General features: G+C 46.7%; 2 protein-coding genes across 2 annotated transcripts in view; both read left to right on the plus strand.

Annotated features, from left to right (window-relative positions):
- The window catches only part of SCAF4 (SR-related CTD associated factor 4), a 915,362-nt gene that overhangs the window by 221,881 nt on the left and 670,791 nt on the right, over positions 1 to 22,690 (plus strand). Inside the window, exons 8-9 of the mRNA XM_086934003.1 lie at positions 6,260 to 6,376; positions 7,454 to 7,593. Coding sequence (XP_086790129.1) covers positions 6,260 to 6,376; positions 7,454 to 7,593 — 257 coding nt within the window. The remainder of the gene's footprint in view (positions 1 to 6,259; positions 6,377 to 7,453; positions 7,594 to 22,690) is intronic.
- On the plus strand, positions 5,069 to 5,567 carry LOC147696907 (small ribosomal subunit protein uS12). Its single transcript, XM_086934002.1, has one exon. It carries the CDS (start codon positions 5,086 to 5,088, stop codon positions 5,515 to 5,517), a length of 432 nt encoding a protein of 143 aa, XP_086790128.1. The 5' UTR covers positions 5,069 to 5,085; the 3' UTR covers positions 5,518 to 5,567.

Here is a 22,690-nt window from a genome sequence, read left to right on the forward strand (position 1 = left end):
ACAGAGCAGTAGTCACTATCTGATATTCCTAGATAACACTCCGAGTTCTTCAACAAGATAAAAACTCCGCAAACCTGGAAATCCCCGCTTGCTGTGTTTTGATTAGTAATGGAACTCTAATGAGCAACTGATAACTATCACTTCCTAGTGACATCTTTAATTGACGTCTTATGTCCAGCAAACTTGCGTCAAACCCGGCACCTGTCGGGTATAAATATTACCAACGTTGCCTTAAGCAAAAGGAGAGCTACTGTTGCTGATGCCAGCTGCCTGCAAGACCCCGTGTTAGTAAATCTAGCACTCTGTCGCTGCAGCCTGCTATCCTGTGGTGGTGAAGCTGCTGATACCATTATCGCCGCTACAGCGCGAACTATGGTGCAGTACGCTTAAGGAGCTGAAATGCCGTCCCTCTGCGAAGACATCCAGCAGATTCCAGCTGCCCGCGGACGCTGTCCCCCCCTCCTTCCTCGACGCGCTGAAGAGAAGCCGCTGCCTTTCTCGTGCAGAGAAATCCAGTCCAGGCGCTTCCGGTTTACCCTCGCGGGTGACTGGGATATCGAGAGAGACCCCTGAAGGAGATACCAATCCTCCATCATTCTATTCAGAGGTATGGTGTTGACTAAACCCTTAGACGAGAATTCTTGAAACAAACCTTGGCAAAACCAACTTAACTTAAAGCTACTTACTTACTCCCCTTCCACGTGTTAGGCTTAGGTCAGGCCCACTGGGGTAGGCTTAGTTAGAAGCACCATTTGAGTATGTTAGCCTAATGTATATATGACTGTATATATGTTTTATTACTTTTAAACCATTGTATGGCTAAGAAACCATATCAATGCTTTTACAGTTCTATTTCGCAATACTTATCTTACTGTACGTACTTTTTATAATAACAATTATTGCAATTGTGGCAATACATTTCTCTTGTACGAGAAGAAAGACTGTTCAATAAATGTTAACCCTTTATTGACAAATGCCCGTCTCTCTATTCTCTACATCTCGTGAAAGTAAACTGCACTAGACTGACTGAGTGAAATACATGTCTATTGTTTCACATGACCCTAGAGATTGACTCTTGATCTGAGGAGCAAAGTTGTCATGTTGCACGGTTGTTGGAAAACTGAATCCCTTCTTGTCTGTGCCAGGGAAGCTGATCACTTCCTATGCAGAGAAGAAAGTTTCCAGTGACCTCTGAGCTAGTTGGTAACACACCCAATTAAGTTTAGCATAGTCAGTGGAGGCCTGGAATATCCGCAGTTCCACGTCGATACTACTGTTTGTTATTCCAATGCGCAGGGCCTAGTGGGAAACTAGGAACTACACTACAATCTCTTACATCTCTACAAATGTAATCTGGCCTATGCTTCCATTCGTATACAGTTATCCGCAATGGGGGCTTATCTTCAAAACAGGCAGCGTGCCTGCCATCAAAGCCTTTCTGGAAGGGCTCAAACGTGTCATTCCTCCACGGACCCCACCAGCTCCCGAATGGAACCTAAATTTGGTCCTCACAAGACTGATGGGTCCACCTTTCGAGCCACTGCATTCCTGCGAGATTCAGTTCTTAACATGGAAAGTGGCTTTCCTGATAGCGATTACGTTGCTACGACGAGTTAGTGAACTCCAGGCACTAACCATCATACAGATTCATTCCAACAGGGTGGTGCTTCGCACTAACCCTAAATTCTTTCCTTAGGTGGTTTCCCAGTTCCATATCAACCAGACTATAGAACTACCTGTGTTCTTCCAAAATTCTGAGTCAGTTGCGGAGAGAATGCTCCACACGCTTGACGTCAAAAGAGCCTTAACCCCTTCGAGGCTATTGACGAGCTGGGCTCGTCATCGCGCTTACCTGTCGTGCGCGGATGACAAGGCCAGCTCGTCGCGTAACGCGGTAATTTCAAATCTGCCGCGCACAGCGGGAAAAGCCGCCGCAGCGATGCGGTTAATGTACTACATGGATAGGACCAAACATTTTCGGAAGACTAAACAACTATTTGTTGCCTTTTCACCACAACATAAAGGCAACCTCATTTCCAAGGCTGGTATAGCCAGGTGGATCGTTAAGTGTATTTAGATCTGCTATCAGAAAGCCAAGCGCACTCTAACGATTCCCCCGCGGGCCCACTCCACCAGGAAGTTGGGGGCCTCCATGGCTTTCCTTGGAAATATTCCTTTAGAAGACGTATGTAGAGCAGTCACATGGTCTACCGCACACACGTTTACAAAACACTACTGTGTAGATATGCACTCCAAACAGCAGGCAGCTGTAGAGCAGGCTGTTCTAAAAACACTTTTTTAAACTGCTGCAGCTGGCACAGGCGGCCGCCGTTAATGGAGGGACTGCTATGAATTCTATGCACAGATATGAATACAGCAGCCCACATGCCTCGAACCGAATATGCTACTTACCAGTATGCATCTGTTCTTGGCATGTAGGGCTGCTGACATTCATATCGCCCGCCCTCCTCCCCGGCGCCTGTAGCGGCTGCAGCACTCACAAATACTTCTAGCATGGTCATCATTCACAAAGTTTCACTCCATCTTTGCCACAATGGCTAAAAACAATCTGAGGATGGAGTTGATGCCCATGCGCACTGTAGTCCAGGGGAGGAGCCACCTATCTCGTGATACTTCGAAGACTCTTCCAGGACAACAATGTGCGATCATCACTAGGTGGCGATCTATGCACAGATATGAATGTCAGCAGCCCTACATGCCAAGAACAGATGCATACTGGTAAGTAGCATATTCGATTTGCCCCCTGAAACTAACCCACAACCGGCGTCCTGACTGAGAGACTGCCTAGGTTGCCACCCAGCAGACATGTTGCTGGACCCCTGGGTAGATAGCCATCCGCTCTTGTGGGCCTGCAACAATGCACATCTTGGGGCGAGGTGCTAAGGCTCCTCCCCCTGGATGGGCAGTGGAGCTTTAAAGGCATGCCGCATTTGTGAGCTTCTCCAGGCCACTTGCTGTACTCCGCAACTGGCCCCCACTCTGGTGGGAAGACAGGCGGGAAAACCAAAGTGAGGAAAGGGTGTATGCCAGCCTCTGCCAACCCCACCCCTCAGTTGGGGGAGGCTATGTGGAGCACAACTCCGGGCTCTCACCATCTTGAGAATGGGGAGCCCTACCCAATCAGGGCTAGGCTCCTGATCCCCCCCCCCCCCCCCCCCCCCTTCCCACTGTAGAGTGGCAGGATAGGAGGTGTACTCACCCCAGGAAAGGGACCCATTGGTCCCTGTCCTTTCCCTACCTGTAACACCCCTAAATTTAGTATTTAGGGCACTCTGAACCTTCTTTCCTCAGATCCAGATTCTGAAACTACAAAGAACAAGAAGAAGAAGACCTGCTGTGCAGCTGCAAACAAGAGGACAACACCAACTGACTTGGCCCCAGCCCTACCTACCTGCCTGTCGACCCTCGAACCTGCTCCTGCTAAACCTTGGCATCTCCTTTAGGCAGCAACCTTGAATACCCCGGAGGACCTGACTGCCTTGCTCATCCAAAGACTGGGACTCCCACGAGCAGTGGTTCTGCTCAAAGATCTACAACCCCTTGTGCCAGCCAGGAACCGCAAATCTAGCACACTCTGCACCCGCCGAGCACGGCCCGTGCCTGAGTGGACAAAGACCACAAGGACGCCCCCCCCCCCCCCCCCGGCAAATGTGACCAAAAATCCAGCACCCAAGGACCTCCCTCAACGCTCCTGCCGACACCTGCAGCCTCAACTCCAGGGAACTGCCAACCACGACCATCAGAGGGTAAGATTTCCAGACGCCAAAAGACACCCCGGCGCCCTGTGGCTCCCTGTGCCCAATTCCAGGGTGCCTACCTAACCTATTTTTATAGAAAATCAGGGCCAAAGCTTTTCGATTCCAGCACCAATCGTACCTACTTAGTAGGCCTATTGGATTAGTTCCTAAGCTCGGTGCAATAGGTTTGGGATGCGACCCATATACATCCCACTGTGGCGGTAAAACCCCGTTTCTAAGCTCTAGACTGACCCAGACACCCAGGAAAAAAATATATACCTATTTGTATGACCAATGTAGTACACTTGTATTAATTAACTTCAGGGCCTATAGTGGTCTTGTTTCTTTTAGTTGAGGTAAGTATGGTTTCAAGCCAACCTTAAGAGCAACCACGATAAAACAAAGTGTATTGAAAGGCCGGTACGCAATGCTTATCTTTTCACAGTGAATGGATTATGCCCTCTAATAGATTCAATCAGTTAAAGGCAGTGTTCAATTTTCTCTCTCTGGTAAATATGTCGCTTCCTCTAGAGTGACACAATCCGCACTGTTTCTCCAAAGTTCCACCAAGGTTTCAGAAAAAGTGCCTACCTAACCTACAGCTTCCCAACTTACCTCTCGAAGTGGTGGTCGCACCTGAAGAATCTCCGTCTCCAAATCTGCAGCCTTTGTTCTTTTTGCAGCTTTCTCATTGAAATCAATTGGGCACCTGATGACCCAAGAGCACCCTGCACCCAGCCGCCCCAGTGTCGCTGGGAGTGCAACCTCTGTTCTGTTAGACTTCCCCATTTGCCCTGAGCAAGTGACCAAGAGCCCAGCTCCCACAGTTGTGTGGCCTGCCTGCTAGCATCCACCAACCGAAGCCCCCCCTACCCGCTGTAAGCTAACATTGGGCCTACGCTCTCTGCACCCGGCTGCCCCTGTGCCACTGAGGGTGTAACTACTGTACCTACCTGAACCAGGGATATCCCCCCCCCCCCGAGTCTTACCCCAGAACCTTTACTCTGCCAGTCGAGTACTTACCTGAAAGCCGATAACTTACATTTCCTCCAGAGGCTAACATTGACTGGTTTTCACCTGGAAATTCTTCTAAGTGTCGAGTTTTGAAACTTTGACATATTCAATAAAAATCATCCGATCAACGAAAACGACATTACTCACCTGTTAACAGTAAAAAAAATATACGGAATGTAATTAATATTCCATTTACTTAAAATACCCATTGAGCTCAATGTTATTATTGTGTTAGGATTATGTTGCATATTGTAACAACTGTATCTATTGCATTGAAAAGTCTATTGCTATTCCGGAACCTGAAGCTGACACGATGGGGAAGTGCCGTGGACTTCGTACAGCTAGGAAGCTTCGCATTCACCGTCGCGAACATAAATGGCATGACAAGCAATACAAGAAGGCTCATCTGGGTACTGCTCTGAAGGCCAACCCCTTTGGAGGAGCATCTCACGCCAAGGGAATTGTCTTAGAAAAAGTTGGTGTAGAAGCTAAGCAGCCTAACTCTGCCATCAGGAAGTGTGTCCGAGTACAGCTGATCAAGAACGGCAAGAAAATCACAGCTTTCGTTCCCAACGATGGTTGCTTGAACTTCATTGAGGAAAACGATGAAGTTCTTGTGGCTGGATTTGGTCGTGCTGGTCATGCTGTTGGTGATATCCCTGGAGTCCGTTTCAAGGTTGTTAAAGTAGCCAACGTTTCCCTGTTAGCCCTGTACAAAGGCAAAAAGGAGAGGCCAAGATCTTAAATTTGTTGGATTGTGATCAGTAGCACAATAAATATTTTCAATAAAAAAAATATTGCTATTTGACAGTATTCAACTAGAGCATCTCATTCTGAGAAAGTATTTTTATACCTACTTGTGGTTCTAAAATAACATATCTTTTTATATAAAGGGCCTAGAGTTCAGTTCTTGTGTGTGAGACCATTTGCTGACTGAGTGTGTACAACAAGTGCTTTACACTATCCTATGATACTGCCTTACTGCTCGACCATTCACCACTTTAGAGAGTAAGGTTATATCTAACTTTAACCTCTGCCAAACCTCCGGGGACTGTGGACTTACTTAGGTGCAGTATATACAGAGCCACTTTCTTACAGTAGCGGACCCCCTGAGTAGTTTTCGGGAACCCCAGGTGTCCCTGGACCGCAGGTTAAGAACCACTGCTGTAATAAAGGGCAAACAGAAAAAAGGTTTCTAACACTTTTTTCGAACAACTCTTGAAAGTTAAATGCGTTGCTCTCAAATGACTCCAAGAGTAACAAGTAATTGGCATCTACTATTTACTTCATTGACTGAATGCTTTGCAGGGTAGTGTTAGGGAGAATCTGATGTACAGTTAACTTATTTTGTTTTGATAATATTTGAGGGAACTTAATTAATTTACTCTGACGTTATGCCAAGCCGTACATTGCTATATTGATTAAATCTGTTCCAATTGTGCTGGTCACTCTAATCTTTTACACTACTTCCTTAAAATTTCTTTCAGTCGAAGCTGATCAGGATTGCTTGGGAGAGACTGACATGAAGGCCATTTCTCCTCCGCAGTGGAATCAAAGGATTAGTGCTGGGCCCTCCTGGCAGGAGCAGCTTTGGAGAGGCGCAGGTAATAGGACTTTTTATTTGTATTGTTTGTTGTCTTTTGAAAATTGATAGCTATTTGCCAATTAACTAACTGGCATTTCTGTGTCAGGTAACATGTCATTTAATTTGTACTTTTTAAAGAAGAAATTAAACTATTCACTCACATCTCCCATAGTCTTGTTTAAAAGCTGAAAGTATTAATTGGGTTTTCGGGGTGCCATTGGACCACTTAGCAAAGCACTTGCTGCATCGCAGTGGTGTATATTGTCCTCACCGTGTTCATGAAGTATAAATGAATAACATTGGTTATGAGTAGGAATATAATGTTTTTTGCTGCTGTTATGTTGTCTTTCCATGATTTCTTAACTGTCCTGAGTTCTAAGACATTCTGTAGGATTGGCTTTTAGTTAATTAGGCTGGCTTTCAGTACTAAAAAGGTTCTACCATTATTGGGTTCACAAGTTATATATTCAAACATTGAAGTATGATGTCTCCACCAAAGTTTGTGTATTTGTAAGTAATAATCTACTATACTAGCCACTTGTTTACCAACATTTCAGTTTAGACTAATCACACACTTACGCAGTTCTCCAAAGGCCACTGTGAAATGTGTTTATTCAGCATCAGATAGATTAAATTGATAAATCTTGCCAACCCTTTAGTCGTTAAACTTTTGAAGCACTCCTCATTATAGAGGCCTTGAATGTGCTGGTAGATAATGACTGAAGGAAAGATGCTTTACCTTTTTCCTGACTATATCATTTGGGAGCCTGTATCCAGCTCTACTGTGGACCAGAAACATGACAGATTGTACTCCATACTCGTAGCTTCACTTTGTCTGACCTAGTGCATGCACCTGACCCATCCACTTAGATTTGCCTCTTGCCAGGTTTCTGATTTGTGGGTTGTCCTACTCCTATACTGAAGATCAGCATCTCGTAATGCCATGACTGCCTGACTGACAGTTGTTGAGTCTATGTATCAAAAGTGTTTATCACATCTCTTTTGAGCCATTTTCTGTGTAATATATGTTTAAGTTAAAAAAAAGACTAGGTGATATACCCCTCTAATAACCTTATAATTTTCTGATGTATTTTAGAAACCCCACCTCCTCCTGTAGAGCCTCCACCAGAGCCCTCTGAAGTCAGGGCAGATTTAGAAACACCCGCATCGCAGCTACCTAGTTCTGATGCCCTTGCTGCAGTAGCCCAATTGTTTGAGTCAACACAAGGACAGCAGGTAAGCTGAGGAATGCATTTTAGTGTTTCGTCTGTGTTAAACAGTCTAGCATTTAAGGAGGTAATTGTGGGGCTACTGTTAAGGCTTACCTTATCTGTTAGAAGAACAGCAAATTGGCTTTGCATAATATGTAGCATTGGCACTAAGCTGTATGGGGGTCTATGTGGGAAGTGGCTGATCAGCAAAAACTGGTTTCCTTAGACATTCTTCTCCAAATTTTATTTATTTCCTTCTTGTTGTTTTTTTAAAATTTGAACACCTTCTTTGGTTAATTTAGTTTGTTGCCACAGTTTCTGCATAGGACTACTGAACTTTCTTTGAAGCATGAGAACCACTTCTGTTGTGAATATATCTGTTCAATCAATAACCTTGTAGCTGTTAGCTCACACAGAACATGTTTCCACACAGCATACACAGAACATGGTTCCACACAGCATACACCCAGTTAACCACTGGCTCTCCCTATCCTCCCCAAAAAACTTTAATTGGAAGGCAAGCAGTGTACTCACTAGATTTAATATTCTGGAAGACACTAGATACCACTTGATAAAGCACACTTTTTAAAAGAGGACTATAGTCGAACGTTGTGACTGGATACAATGAAGGTACCAATGATTGTGGAGATTTGGAATTCAAGGAGCCCAACCCCCTTGAAACTGACAAAGTGAGTTGCTTACTGCTCATTATGTCTTCTATTGTCTTTTCAGGCCAAGTTGTTTTACTTCCCACAGAAAATAGGATTTTTTATCCCGATTTTCATATGTCCGGGTCCCTCAGCCTCACACCTCCATCCCCACGGCTCACATGGCTTTGGAATCTTGGGGGTGCCTGTTTTGAGAATGTTTGAGTACAGTTGGAAGGAAATTGCCAGCTTGTACTGTAAGACTGGGGAGGAAGAAAAGACAACCGATTTGAGAAAGTTATTGTGGCTTTAGAGTGGAAGAGGTTGATTAATTGAAGCTCAGCTGATTAGTCAGAAATGTATTTGCTTTCCAGTCAGTGGACTTAAGCCGCTAAGCTGGGTGAAAGCAATGAAGTTGAGGAATATAAATCCTTAAATCGGCAACACAGGAGTAGAGGTTTTTTGATGTATTGATGTGATCTGCCAAAGCCTGAAGCCAAGTTGATTGTCATAGTTAAATGTTAAGTAGACTTCCTGGTATACTTGTAAAGAAAGGCAATGAAGCATCACCACTCCAATGGCAAGCTGGACAAGAGTTCCGACATAATTTTCAGTAGCGCACATAAAGCACTGTTGATCATTGTATGTAGTAGTTGCACCTGAGATTAACGATCCCCTGTTGATCTTTGAGAACTATGCTAGCAACCTAATAAAGTTTACTCTGGTGTAATTAGGTTTGTTGATTAGACTATTCCTGAAGTAATCGTTTGAGTAATTCCCAATGCCCTCTGTAGCCTCTGTGTCCGGGGCGCACTGATGCTGCTATCCAGGAAATTGATGCCATCAGGACTAAGGGAGAGCCATTCTCAACTTCCTGATGAGAGAGGTAACTAAGGCAGTCAGCTGCCATGTCTTTCCTTATCCCCTGGTCGACATGATGCTCCAGGTTGAACCAGTCTTAGTCGTTGTCGTATAGGACTTTGGGGGTGAAGAGTTAGTGAAATCAATTGATTGCCCTAGGGAGGGTGAAGGTACCCTGACTCGTTCTTGAGTATTTCATCTAGGCTCCCACATTCTCTGCACCTCCCAAAATATAACTGTGGAAGAAAACCTACCAAATCGACAGACCCTTGTGAGGTCCAACATATTGAACCTTCCTGAAGTAGACTGCTGTAGTCTGGGACCTTACCAGATCAACAGAACATGTTGGTTGTTGTAGGAACCACTTGGTAGGAGCTTTGTAAAGCCCGTAAAGAGTCTCCTACTTTGATAATCTTGAGAAAGTTAGCTGATGTTGTTGGATGTTACAAAGTGGAAGTGGAAAATTGAGTCCTTTACTGTAAGCCCCACCATCCCTGAGCCAAACACTTACTAGAGGTTCCCCTGTTCCCATCACTTTCTTAATGAAGCTTGCCCATGAGAATCAAAAAGATCAAGCTGAATCCTCTATTGGCCCACTGTTCGGCACATTATATGGCTTTGCGGGATGTGCTAGTTAAGTGATACGTCTTGTGTTTTAGATTAGGACGCTTCTACTAACTTTAGCTGTCATGTAAATGATTTGTCTTGGAGAAAGGGAATGGGCATCGTTAAGCTCCCTGATCCTTCCACAAATTTAGACCATAAGTACGTCTTTATCAAGGTGGTTGGTGCCTATATGTATCCAGAGGTTGTGCCCTTTAAGAGCACTACCACCCATGTTGTGGTTACGGCTCTTTAGAACCATCCCCCAAATTGATTTGCCATGATGGTGCTTCCAACCAGGGTAGGGATTTTTAACTTGGAGTGATTTCTGGTCTTTCCATATTATGGTGGAGATGTAAGAGTGTGGTGTCAAATTCCTCTCCTCCACCTCTTGGCACCTATAGACCAATGGGTTTTTGTAAAGGTCTAACAAAACCCTGAAGACTTTGATGGGCACTATATTAATCTCTCAATTCATGACTTGTTTGCCTTTTCGGAGATGCATCAGAAAAGAGTAGGGTTCATTCTCTCTGAACTACAATATGAACTCCTGAGTTGGAGGAAAACCTGATGTTACCCACCCATGATGCGATTCACAATGTGCTGGTCCTCTTCAAAAAGATGGCACTCAAGATTTGATACATAAGTTCACGTTGCTTCTGGGCAGCCTGAGCCTATTGAGCTGTTTTTCCAGTTAACTGGGTTTTGTGCAGGTCTTCCTGGGCATCAAGTCACTCCTGCTAGGTTCAGTCCAGCTTCTCAGTTGGCAGGTAATTTTTTTCCTCCGGTCAATCCAGGAAGGCGTTTCAGCAGGTTTTTGCAGACTTAAGTGCAATGTGGTAGCAAAGTGGTAACAACTCAAGATTTTGCTGTCCTCTTATACAGGCAACTGTGGTTTCCAAATGACATGGGTGAGCCATATCTGGGTTAACCGTTTCCAACCCGTCTGTTGACCAAGGCAAGGTACCAGAACACATTGAAGTGTCTATCTTGCGATGGGGAATCATGTCCCTGTTATTGTATTTGCCTCAGATTGGCTATAGCTGCTCCCTTCTCCCTCGGAAGTGAGAACACAGAAAATGGATGAGATTTACACGGGCAAGAAACCTGCACTAGGAGAAATGGAATGGGATGCAGTCCTCCCCCGCTTACCCTATACACATAATTAAGGGAGGAGAAAATTAATATAGAGACCGAATTGGACGCAAGAAATTTGTGTTTGTTTGGCTCCGGGGGCTGCACCTTTTTAAGCAAACAATACACATACACCCACACACCTACTTCTCATGGAACATGCGTTACATCAGTTCACCTTTGCAACACGTCCTACATATACACTGCAGACATCCCACATACATGTCTCAGACATGGGAACTGTAAAGAACATCAGGTTCGAGGCATATGAGCTGCAGATTCTACACTTTGCATTAGATCGCCACCTAGTGTAGGGCTCAGATGATTGCATGTTGTCGTCTTGGAAGAAGTCTTTAGTCACGAGATAGGTGGCTTCTCCCTTGGACGATAGTGCGCATGGGCATCGGCTTCATCCTCATTGGTTTTTTTCGCCACTTGGTTCGAATGAAACTTTTCCGCTCTGGTTCGATATCTACTTTTCAAGTACTTCGCGTAAAATTTCATTCAAACTTCACCAAAAAACTATAGATACCAATAAACATTGACTCAACTTAATCAGCTTGATTCCGGTTGTCGACGCGGGCCGTTGGGCCTACCCACGCCGTGAGGCCTACACCTCATGGAAAGGACGCCATTCAAAAGATACCCCGAGTGTGGAGCAAAATTTCCACACAGTGACCATCACGAGGTCTGTAACCTGTGCTTATCGTCAGAACAAGACAAATCCAGCTGCACAGCCTGTGCATCCTTCCGATCGAAAAAGACCATTCGAGATCGGAGGGCAAGTCGACATGCAGAGATCAGCGCCGGAACCAGTGGATATCTTCGACGAAGGTTCATGTGTCCCGGAGGAAGATTCTGATCTACAGAGGCGCTCTGTTGACGCCATATCTTCGGGTCAACGCGTGAGTACCACTGCCCCTACCCCAGCCCAAACGCCAAAATCGAAGGCAAAGGTCAACACTCTGCCTGCGGGGCCCAGTCGAGACCGAAAAAACACTTCGAAAGCCCCGCCATAGATCCCTGCTTCGAAGAAAATAATGAAGCCTTCCGGGAGCTCCATACCGAGCAAACTGCATGTGCCGATACTACCGGTTCCCTCGGCACCAAAACAAAAAGGTCCCGGTTCCGAAAGACACTCCAAAACCGTCGACTCCGAGACAAAGCGGCTCCAAAAACAACAAAGCCTGTTTCTGATGCCCTGAAAACAGCTTCCACTCCGAAGCCGACACCCTCTGCCGAAACAAACAAAGCCTGCTTCCGATCCTTCCAAGTCCACGAAACAGGCTTCGGCTCCAAAGACAATATCTTTGGTGTCAAAATCTACGCCAAAGGACTTAACATCGACTCCTAAGGCTAAAGACAAGCAACAAGCCGGTTCGGAACCGAAAAGATCGGCGATGAAGGCTGTGCCTCAAGAAGAGGAGCTTTTCCAACCAGATCTTTTACAAAAAAGGATCTACATTGGTCTAGAAACAGGAACATGTTTCGACTAAACCACACAGTAAGAGGAAGTCAGATACAGGACCTACACCTCCAGTGCCTGTCAATGAGGACTCTGCCCCATCTCCTATGCACCCTTCTTCTTCTGTATCTTCTTCTCCTGCTCTTCCTTTAAATATTTCACCTCAAAATTCTCCTCCTCTTTCTCCACAACATACACCTCCTCAGGATGTTGATGATGATTAGGAGTATAGCATGGGGGGTGGGAGAGACCCAGATGACCCTTTTCCCTACCCAACAGGTTCACCAGACTGGGAGTATCCAAACCCACAGGATGTACCAGATATTTCTGACCTACATATATATCCATCTAAACCTTCTCCTCCAGAAGACAATATTGGGTTTGGACACTTAGGGCTGCCATCTATCACAATGTCACCATGCATTCAGATGAGGCAGAGGAAGTTTTTTTGCTAGACACTTTTGAACACTCCCAATAATCTGTGCAAATACCACCAATGATTAAAGGAGTCATTAAACATGCACCAGAAGTGTTTAAAGATCTTGTAAGAGCTAGAATTATAAACTCAAGGATAGAGAAAAAGTACAGAGCAGCTCCTGCCTACATTAAAGGACAGCTACCCTTGGACTCCTTAGTAGTTTCAAACTCTAGGAAAAGAGCAAAGTTCGAGGCATGTGGGCTGCTGAATTCATATCTGTGCATAGATCGCCGCCTAGTGTTGGGTCTGGATGATTGCACATTGTTGTCCTGGAAGAGTCTTCGAAGTATCACGAGATAGGTGGCTCCTCCCTTGGACTACAGTGCACATGGGCATCCTCTCCATGCTCAGATTGTTTTTTTCCGCCATTGGGTTCGGATGCACTTTCAAGCACTCCAAGTTCGGAAAACTTTTCAGAAGGCCAAAAGGCCTTCGGTTTCGTCGGTATTGTTTGCGATCGGTACCGATAACATTCTTTAACTTTACTTTGCACTCTGGTCGTCGAATCGGGCCGCTAGGCCTTCTCGACGCCACGTGGACCGATGGTCGATGGAACGAAGTCCATTCAGGTACTGCCCGCAGTGCAACTCGAAGTTCCCGCACACTGATAAACATCCAGTGTGCAACAAATGCTTGTCTCCAGATCAAAATGAAGACAGTTGCCTAGCTTGTGCCCAGTTCCGATCCAAAAAGACTATCCGGAATCGTCGGGCACAAAGGCAAGAAATGCAGAGGTCGGCACCAGAGCCCGAGAATATCTTAGACGACGAAGAACTGGTTGACGCTGAAGACTCGGATCAAGAGGAAGATCAATTCTCAGAGCATGACTCTGACTATTACATCAACGACTAAGAAATCGTCTAGGTCGAAGAATATGGCCAAGATATCGTAGCTGTCGAAGACGACTCCGATGGCGACGAGGGGCGAACCGTGAGTACACCGCCCCATATAGACACTACACCAATATCAGAGACTCCGGTCGAGGCATCGCCAACAGGCCTTAGCCAAGACCAATATACTGGTTCTACAGCCCCGCCATATCGCCCGGCTAAGAACATACAAAAAGAGCCATATGAGACACGTTTTCCAACGCCAGGCCCATCGAAACAAACTCATCGACACGACAGTCTTCGGACCGAACGTCGTCGAACCAAAGGTGATAGCCAAAGGGCGTCGAGCCGAAGGCTACCGTTCTATCAACACCTTTTGAAGCCAAAGGCCGTCGAATCGACCTCGAAGCCAAAGGCCGTCGAATCGACCTCGAAGCCAAAGGCCGTCGAATCGACCTCGAAGCCAAAGGCCGTCGAATCGACCTCGAAGCCAAAGGCCGTCGAATCGACCTCGAAGCCAAAGGCCGTCGAATCGACCTCGAAGCCAAAGGCCGTCGAATCGACCTCGAAGCCAAAGGCCGTCGAATCGACCTCGAAGCCAAAGGCCGTCGAATCGACCTCGAAGCCAAAGGCCGTCGAATCGACCTCGAAGCCAAAGGCCGTCGAATCGACCTCGAAGCCAAAGGCCGTCGAATCGACCTCGAAGCCAAAGGCCGTCGAATTGACCTCGAAGCCAAAGGCCGTCGAATCGACCCCGAAGCCAAAGGCCGTCGAATCGACCCCGAAGCCAAAGGCCGTCGAATCGACCCCGAAGCCAAAGGCCGTCGAATCGACCCCGAAGCCAAAGGCCGTCGAATCGACCCCGAAGACGAAGCACGTAGACTCGAGCAAATCGGGTTCAACGGTCAAAAAAGGAAAAAAGGGCGTCGACGAACAAAAAAGGCCTACGCCCAAGGCGGTCATCGAACCGAAACAGAAACCAAAAGTAGACCACACCAGATCGGTCGAGCAAAAGCCCATCGATCCGAAAAGGGGCGTCGAGCCAAAACAGCCAACTCCAGACGCAACTCTAAAACATAAACAGGTTACCGAACCGACGAAACCGCTTGGTCCGAAAACCGTGGTGAAGCCAGTAAAAGACGTCAGACCGACAACCTGTTGACCAACATCAAAAACCAATCCAGGCACCAAAAGCGGTCGAACCGAGTAAAGGTATCGAACCGAAAAAGGACAGACCAAAAACTAGGACGCAGAAGCAAAAAACTGTGGAAGAGGAAATCATCCATCCAGACCCATCCACAGAAAATCAGTCAAAACTATATATTGACCCAAATACTGGGAAAGTGACTGTTTATACAAGGAAGAAAAGACCAGTGCCAAGTGATGGCTTTTCAAAAATTCCCCTCAAAAAGAAAAGAGACTGTGCTACCTCTCCTATTCTTTTCCAATCTATCTCTCCAGCTATGCCTGCTACTCCATACACGCCACACTCACCTGCACGCTCGGACTACAACCTAGATGATCAGGATGCAGAGGGAGGTTTTGGAGACATACAAAACCCATATGTAGACCCCAATACACAACCATGGGGGGATGGAGGTGAGCCAGACAATGAGGGGGCTCTACCCATTATAGACCCTACTGTATACCCAGCTAAGCCATCACCCACAGAAGACACAGTGGCTTTTAACTCATTAATAGACAGAGCTGCAACCTACCATAATGTAGACATGCATTCTGATGCTATAGAAGAGGACTTTCTATTTGACACACTGGCAACATCAGAAAAGTGTCAAAACACTCCCCATGTTAAAGGGCGTCCTAAAGCACGCAAATGACATTTTCAAAGACACTGCTAGGGCGCGTGTCATCAACCCTAGAATAGAGAAGAAGTATAGGGCTGCACCAGTAGACCCTACATACATCAGAGGACAACTGCCTTAAGACTCATTGGTGGTATCCAACGCACGAAAGCGTGCAAATTCACAAACTGGTGAGGCTCCTCCTTCTGACAAGGAGTCTAAGATTTTAGAAGCATCAGGCAAAAGACTAGCAGCGCAAGCAGCAAACTCATGGAGGATAGCCAATACACAGGCCTTGCTGGCCAGGTATCACGGGGCACACTATACTTTAGAAGGACTTCTCCAACATTTACCCGAGCCTTACAAAGAGCAGGCAGATTAACTTATACAGGAGGGAAAGCTCATCACCAATGCCTCCATTAAGTGTGCTCTAGACGCGGCAGATACAGCTGCCAGATCCATTAACACAAGCGTGCTGCTTAGAACGCACGCATGGCTTCGCATATCTGGATTCAAAAACGAAGTACAGGCCACAATTCTTAACCAGCCTATAAATCCAGATTTTTTGTTTGGTCCAGCAGTTGACTCAATTCTGGACAAAATGAAAAAGGACAACGAAACAGCAAAGTCCATGGGAGCCCTTCAGTTCCAACAACACAGATGCTCCTTTCGTCGCTCCAGTTATAGAGGAATGGCGCGAGGTAACACATCGCAGCAATCCTCCACTTACAAAACTAATACGCAATCCACATACAATAAAAACACGAACAGGGGTGGATACAGAGGAGATAACCCAAAGGGCAGGGGTCGTGGAGGCAATGCCAATAGATCCTCCACTAACACCAAACAGTGACTTCTTGGCACTACCCCCAGACCATATAACACCGGTCGGGGGAAGACTACAACAATTCCTGCCAGTCTTGTTAGACATCACTACAGACAGGTGGGTAAGGCAAATTATCCAACATGGCTATTGCCTAGAACTCACATCACCACCACCCAACATACCACCCGTACACTGTCCAATGTTGCAGGAACATATAACATCACTGCAGCAAGAGGTCATCAGTATGCTACAAAAGGGGGCCATAGAACCAGTCCCACTACAACATCAGGGAACAGGAGTATACTCACTATATATTTCCTCATTCCGAAAAAGGACGGTTCGCTCAGACCAATAGTAGACCTCAGGCTCCTCAACATGTACATTTTGTCAGAGCTTTTTCATATGCTCACTCTCCAAGTCTTACTGCTTCTTGAACAGGGAGACTTCCTAGCAACTCTAGACCTCAAGAATTCATACTTTCATATACCAATACACCCTGCTCACAGAAAGTATCTAAGGTTTACAATTCAATGACAGCACTACCAGTTCAAAGTCCTACCATTCGGTGTAACAACAGCTCCACAGGTGTTCACCAAATGCCTGGCAACAGTGGCGGCACATCTCAGGAGACAACACATTCATGTGTACCCATATCTGGACGATTGGCTAATACACGCGCCATCAGCCCAGCAATGTGCCAGCCACATGTCAAAGACCATTCATCTCCTGCACAGCCTGGGCTTTTCACTAAACTACCCAAAGTCCCACCTGCAACCCTCCCACGTACAACAGTACCTAGGAGCAACAATAAATACACTAGCAGCAAAGGCATATCCCAACGCAGCATGAATAAACTGAATGCAAACCTTAATCCAAAGGTTCAGACCCCAACATTCATTGCCAGCTCGACTGTTTATGCAACTCATAGGCATGATGGCCTCGTGCATATTCATAGTCAGAGGCCACCGAAGTCATCTGCGGCGTCCCTCAAGGATCCTCACTGAGCCCCACCCTTTTCAACGTCTACATGAGCCCCCTCGCGGCCATCGCACGCCAACACAACCTCAACATAATCTCCTACGCCAACGACACCCAGCTGATCCTCTCCCTGACCAACGACCCCGCCGCCGCCAGAGCCAATCTGCACGAAGGGATGAAAGAGGTAGCCGAGTGGATGACGACCAGCCGCCTGAAACTGAACTCAGACAAGACGGAGGTCCTCATCCTAGGCTCCTCGCCCTCCGCCTGGGACGACTCCAGGTGGCCTCCCGCCCTGGGCACCGCACCCAAACCAACAGACCACGCATGCAACCTGGGCTTCATCCTGGACTCCTCCCTCTCCATGACCAGGCAAGTCAACACCGTCTCCTCGGCGTGCTTCAACATCCTTCGCATGCTACGGAAGATCTTCTGGTGGATCCCCACCGAGACCAGGAAGACCGTCACCCAGGCCCTCGTCACCAGTCGACTGGACTACGGCAACGCCCTCTACGCCGGTACCACCGCCAAGCTCCAGAAGAGACTCCAGCGGATCCAGAACGCCTCAGCCAGACTCATCCTCGACATCCCACGAACCAGCCACATCTCCGGACACCTCAGAGACCTGCACTGGCTCCCCGTCAACAAAAGAATCACCTTCCTCCTCCTCACCCACGCACACAAAGCCATACACGACCAAGGCCCGAGCTACCTCAACAACCGAATCAACTTCTACGCTCCCAAACTCCACCTCCGCTCAGCCAACCACGCCCTCGCCGCCGTCCCCCCGCATCCGAAGAGCGACAACAGGAGGAAGGTCCTTCTCCTACCTTGCCGCCAAGACCTGGAACTCCCTCCCGACCGACCTACGCCTGACCCAAGACCACCTCTCCTTCAGGAAGAAGCTGAAGACCTGGCTGTTCGAGCAGTAACGGCACCCCCTTCCCCCCAGCGCCTTGAGACCCTACGGGTAGGTAGTGCGCTCTATAAATGTCTTGATTGAGTCCCTCATGCCAGGTTACACATGCGTCCGCTTCAGGAGTGCCTAGCAAGGCAGTGGAACCAGGCTCAAGGGCAATTAAAAGACCTAGTGTTGGTGACCAGTCGAGCATACAACTCTCTGCATTGGTGGAATCCACAAAACCTTTGCAAAGGACGACTGTTCCAAGAGCCTGCCCCACAAATAGTGATGACAGCGGACGCATCCCTGCAAGGCTGGGGAGCTCATGTCCTGCATTACACAGTTCAGGGACTATGGACTATGCAACAGAAAAAAATCAGGGACTATGGACTATGCAACAGAAAAAAATGCACATCAACCTCCTGGAGTTGAGGGCAATCTTCCTAGCACTAAAAGCATTAAAAAAACACTTGTGCAAAAAGACTGTGTTGATCCGGACGGACAACATGACAGCGAGGTATTATATCCAGAAACAAGGAGGGACACACTCCCCACAGCTGTCGCATCTGGCTCAAAGCATGAGGAAATGGGCCATTCAAAGGAACATGTTTCTCATGGCAGAACACCTCCCAGGCAAAGACAGTCAGATGGCCGACCTGCTCAGCAGGCACAGTCAACAGATGCACGAATGGGAGATTCACCCCGATGCGCTCCAACCATTCTTCCGGAAATGGGGACAACCGGAGATAGACCTGTTTGCCACAAGCGAAAACGCAAAATGCCAATACTTTGCTGCCATTTCCCACATCCGCAGTCGCAGGGCAATGCAATATGGATGAACTGGTCAGGCAAATTTGCGTACGCTTTTTCCCCAGCTCCACTAATACCGCTAGTGGCACACAAAATGCGCCAACATTCACTGACGCTTATCCTAGTTGCTCCCACATGGGCGAGACAACCATGGTACACGACGTTCCTAGAACTGTCAGTGGTGCCTCATCAAAGATTGCGACTAACACCCAGTCTTCTAACTCAGAACCGTGGCGAAATCCAACACCCAGACCTGCAACAGCTGAACCTGGCGATCTGGCTCCTGAGATCCTAGAGTTTGGATACCTGAACTTGCCTCCAGACTGCATGAATATTATCAAAGAGGCAAGAAAACCCACTAACAGGGCATGTTGTGCGGCAAAGTGGAAACGATTCGTCATTTACTGCAGAAACAACAACATAAACCCATTAGACGCTTCCACACAAAACATCATTTGCTATCTCTTGCACCTACAAAAGTTGCAACTTAACCTACTCATCGATCAGGATACATCTAGCTGCGTTAGCAGCATATCTCCAAAACAGGCAACACCTTTCACTATTTAGAGTGCCAGCAATTAAAGCATTCATGGAGGGACTTAAACGAGTAATTCCCCCGAGGCACCCACCTTCACCAGTCTGGAATTTGAACATCGTTTTAACCAGACTTACGGGACCACCTTTTGAACCACTACACTCATGCAAACTACAATTTCTTACTTGGAAAGTGGCTTTCCTTATTGCCATTACTTCACTTAGAAGAGTTAGTGAGCTGCAAGCCCTAACTATTCAGGAGCCATTAATTCAAGTACATGCAAATAGAGTAGTTCTCAGAACCAACCCAAAATTCATGCCAAAAGTCGTATCCCAGTTCCATATAAATCAAACAATAGACCTGCCGGTGTTCTTTCAAAACCCACAGATGGTTGCTGAAAGGGCCTTGCATACTCTAGACGTCAAAAGAGCTCTACTATATTACATAGATGGAACTAAGGCATTTCGAAAAACAAAACAGTTTTGTTGCTTTCTCACCACAACACAAAAGCAACCCTATTTCTAAATCAGGGATAGCCAGATGGATCGTTAAGTACATTCAGATATGTTACTTAAAGGCAAAACGCACCTTAACAGTTCCCCCTAGGGCGCATTCTACACGCAAACTAGGGGCATCCATGGCTTTTCTGGGAAACATTCCTTTACACAAAATTTGTAGAGCAGCCACATGGACAACCATACATACATTTACCAAACACTACTGTGTAGATGTACATTCCAAACAGCAAGCTGCTGTAGGACAGGCTGTTCTCAAAACTCTTTCAGACTGCTGCAGCTGGAACAGGCAGCCACCGCTAGGAGAGATACTGCTATACATTCTATGCACAGATATGAATTCAGCAGCCCACATGCCTCGAACCGAATATGCTACTTACCAGTATGCATCTGTTCTTGGCATGTTGGGCTGCTGACATTCATATCGCCCACCCGCCTCCCCGGTGCCTGTCGCAGCTGTAGCATACACTCTTTGCATGGACATCCCTTACTGTACTATACTCCAGCTCTGCCACAATGGCGAAAAACAATCTGAGCATGGAGAGGATGCCCATGCGCACTGTAGTCCAAGGGAGGAGCCACCTATCTCGTGATACTTTGAAGACTCTTCCAGGACAACAATGTGCAATCATCCGGACCCAACACTAGGCGGCGATCTATGCACAGATATGAATGTCAGCAGCCCTACATGCCAAGAACAGATGCATACTGGTAAGTAGCATATTCCTTCCCAAACATCAGGTGAAGCACCAGCTCCTGATAAAGAATCAAAGATCATAGATACTTCAGGAAAAAGAATAGCTGCCCAAGCTAGCAATACATGGCGCATCGCTAATACACAGGCCCTTCTCGCAAGATACGACAGGGCTCACTATGATCAGTTAGAGAAGCTCTTACAACATCTACCTGACCAATAAAAGGCACAAGCAGATGACCTCATACAAGAGGGTAAGCTTACATCAAATGCCTCCATTAAATGCGCACTAGGTGTAGCAGACACTGCATCCATAGCAATAAACACCAGTGTCCTCCTTAGACGTCACACGTGGCTACGCATTTCAGGATTTAAGTAAAAGGTGCAAACTACTATCTTAAATCAACCATTCAACCAACAACAATTGTTTGGTCCAGAGGTAGACACAGCACTTGAAAAAATGAAAAAAAGACACTGACACAGCCAAGTCTATGGGAGCTATGCAGTCCACCCAGGCAAGAGGCTCCTTTCGTCGCTCCTTTTACAGAGGAGGCACCAAATAAGCTGGAGCAGCCAATTCAGCTTCCTTTAAAACAAATACACAAACATCCTCTAATGAAGGATATTTTAGAGGAGTCTACAGAGGCAACAACAACAAGGGAAGAGGTCGAGGAAATAACCATAATTGAACCTCTCCCAACACAAAACAGTGACTTCCTTCTGCTCCCCCAACAGCATTCCACACCTGTAGGGGGCAGACTAACACAGTTCCTACCTGTCTGGAATTCCATCACAACAGACAAGTGGGTAAGACAAATTATGTTGTATGGTTACTGCCTAGAGCTTACAGATATCCCTCCACATATACCTCCCTGACAGCCTCCAATGTCCACAGAACATCTAACGCTGCTCCAACAAGAGGTTTTCTCATTGCTGCAAAAAGATGCAATAGAGCTAGTTCCGTTAAAACATCAAGGAACAGGGGTTTTCTCACTCTATTCCCTAATACCCAAAAAGGACGGAACACTAAGACCAGTCCTCGACCTAAGGCCTCTCAATATGTATATACACTCAGATCATTTTCACATGATCTTTTTACAACAAGTGCTCCCATTGTTGCAACAAGGTGATTTCCTAACCACACTAGACCTCAAGGACGCCTACTTTCACATTCCCATACATCCTTCTCACAGGAAGTATCTCAGATTTGTACTAAAAGGACAACACTATCAGTTCAAAGTCCTTCAATTCGGGGTCACAACTGCACCACGAGTGTTTACAAAGTGCCTAGCAGTAGTAACAGCACATCTCAGAAGACAACATATCCACGTCTTCCCATACTTTGACGATTGGCTCATAAAAGCCAAGTCATTCAATCAGTGTTTCCAACACACATCTCAAACATTTCAAACACTGCACAACTTGGGGTTTACAATCAACTACACCAAGTCACATCTCCAGCCCTCTCATGTACATCAATAGCTAGGGGCTACCATAAACACCAATACAGCTCTAGCTTATCCCAGTCCAGCCAGGATACAGAGCATTCAAGCCTTAGTTACAAGGTTTCAAAATCAACACTCTCTCCCAGCCAGAGTGTTCATGCAATTAATAGGCATGATGGCATCTTGCATTTTTATTGTACCATATGCAAGACTGCAGGAATGTCTAGCACATCAGTGGAATCAGGCACAAGGACAACTAACCGACCTGGTGTTGTTGGAAAGCCTCACACATCGCTCTCTGCAGTGGTGGAACACCAAAAACTTGTCCAAAGGGCGGCCGTTCCTAGAGCCAGTTCCACAGATAGTACTGACAACGGACGCATCCCTGACAGGATGGGGAGCACATCTGCTTCACCACACAACATGGGAAGATGGACCGCTCAACAAAAGGTGCTTCACATCAATCACCTAGAGTTGCTGGCAATTTTCCTAGCACTAAAGTCCTTCCAAGTGCACATACGGAACAAAGCTGTCTTAATCCGGACGGACAACATGACAGCCATGTAACAAGGAGGCACACATTCCCTGCAGCTGTCCT

This window comes from Lissotriton vulgaris, chromosome 8 (genome assembly GCF_964263255.1).
Source record: "Lissotriton vulgaris chromosome 8, aLisVul1.2, whole genome shotgun sequence".
NCBI classification, from domain to species: Eukaryota; Metazoa; Chordata; class Amphibia; order Caudata; family Salamandridae; genus Lissotriton; species Lissotriton vulgaris.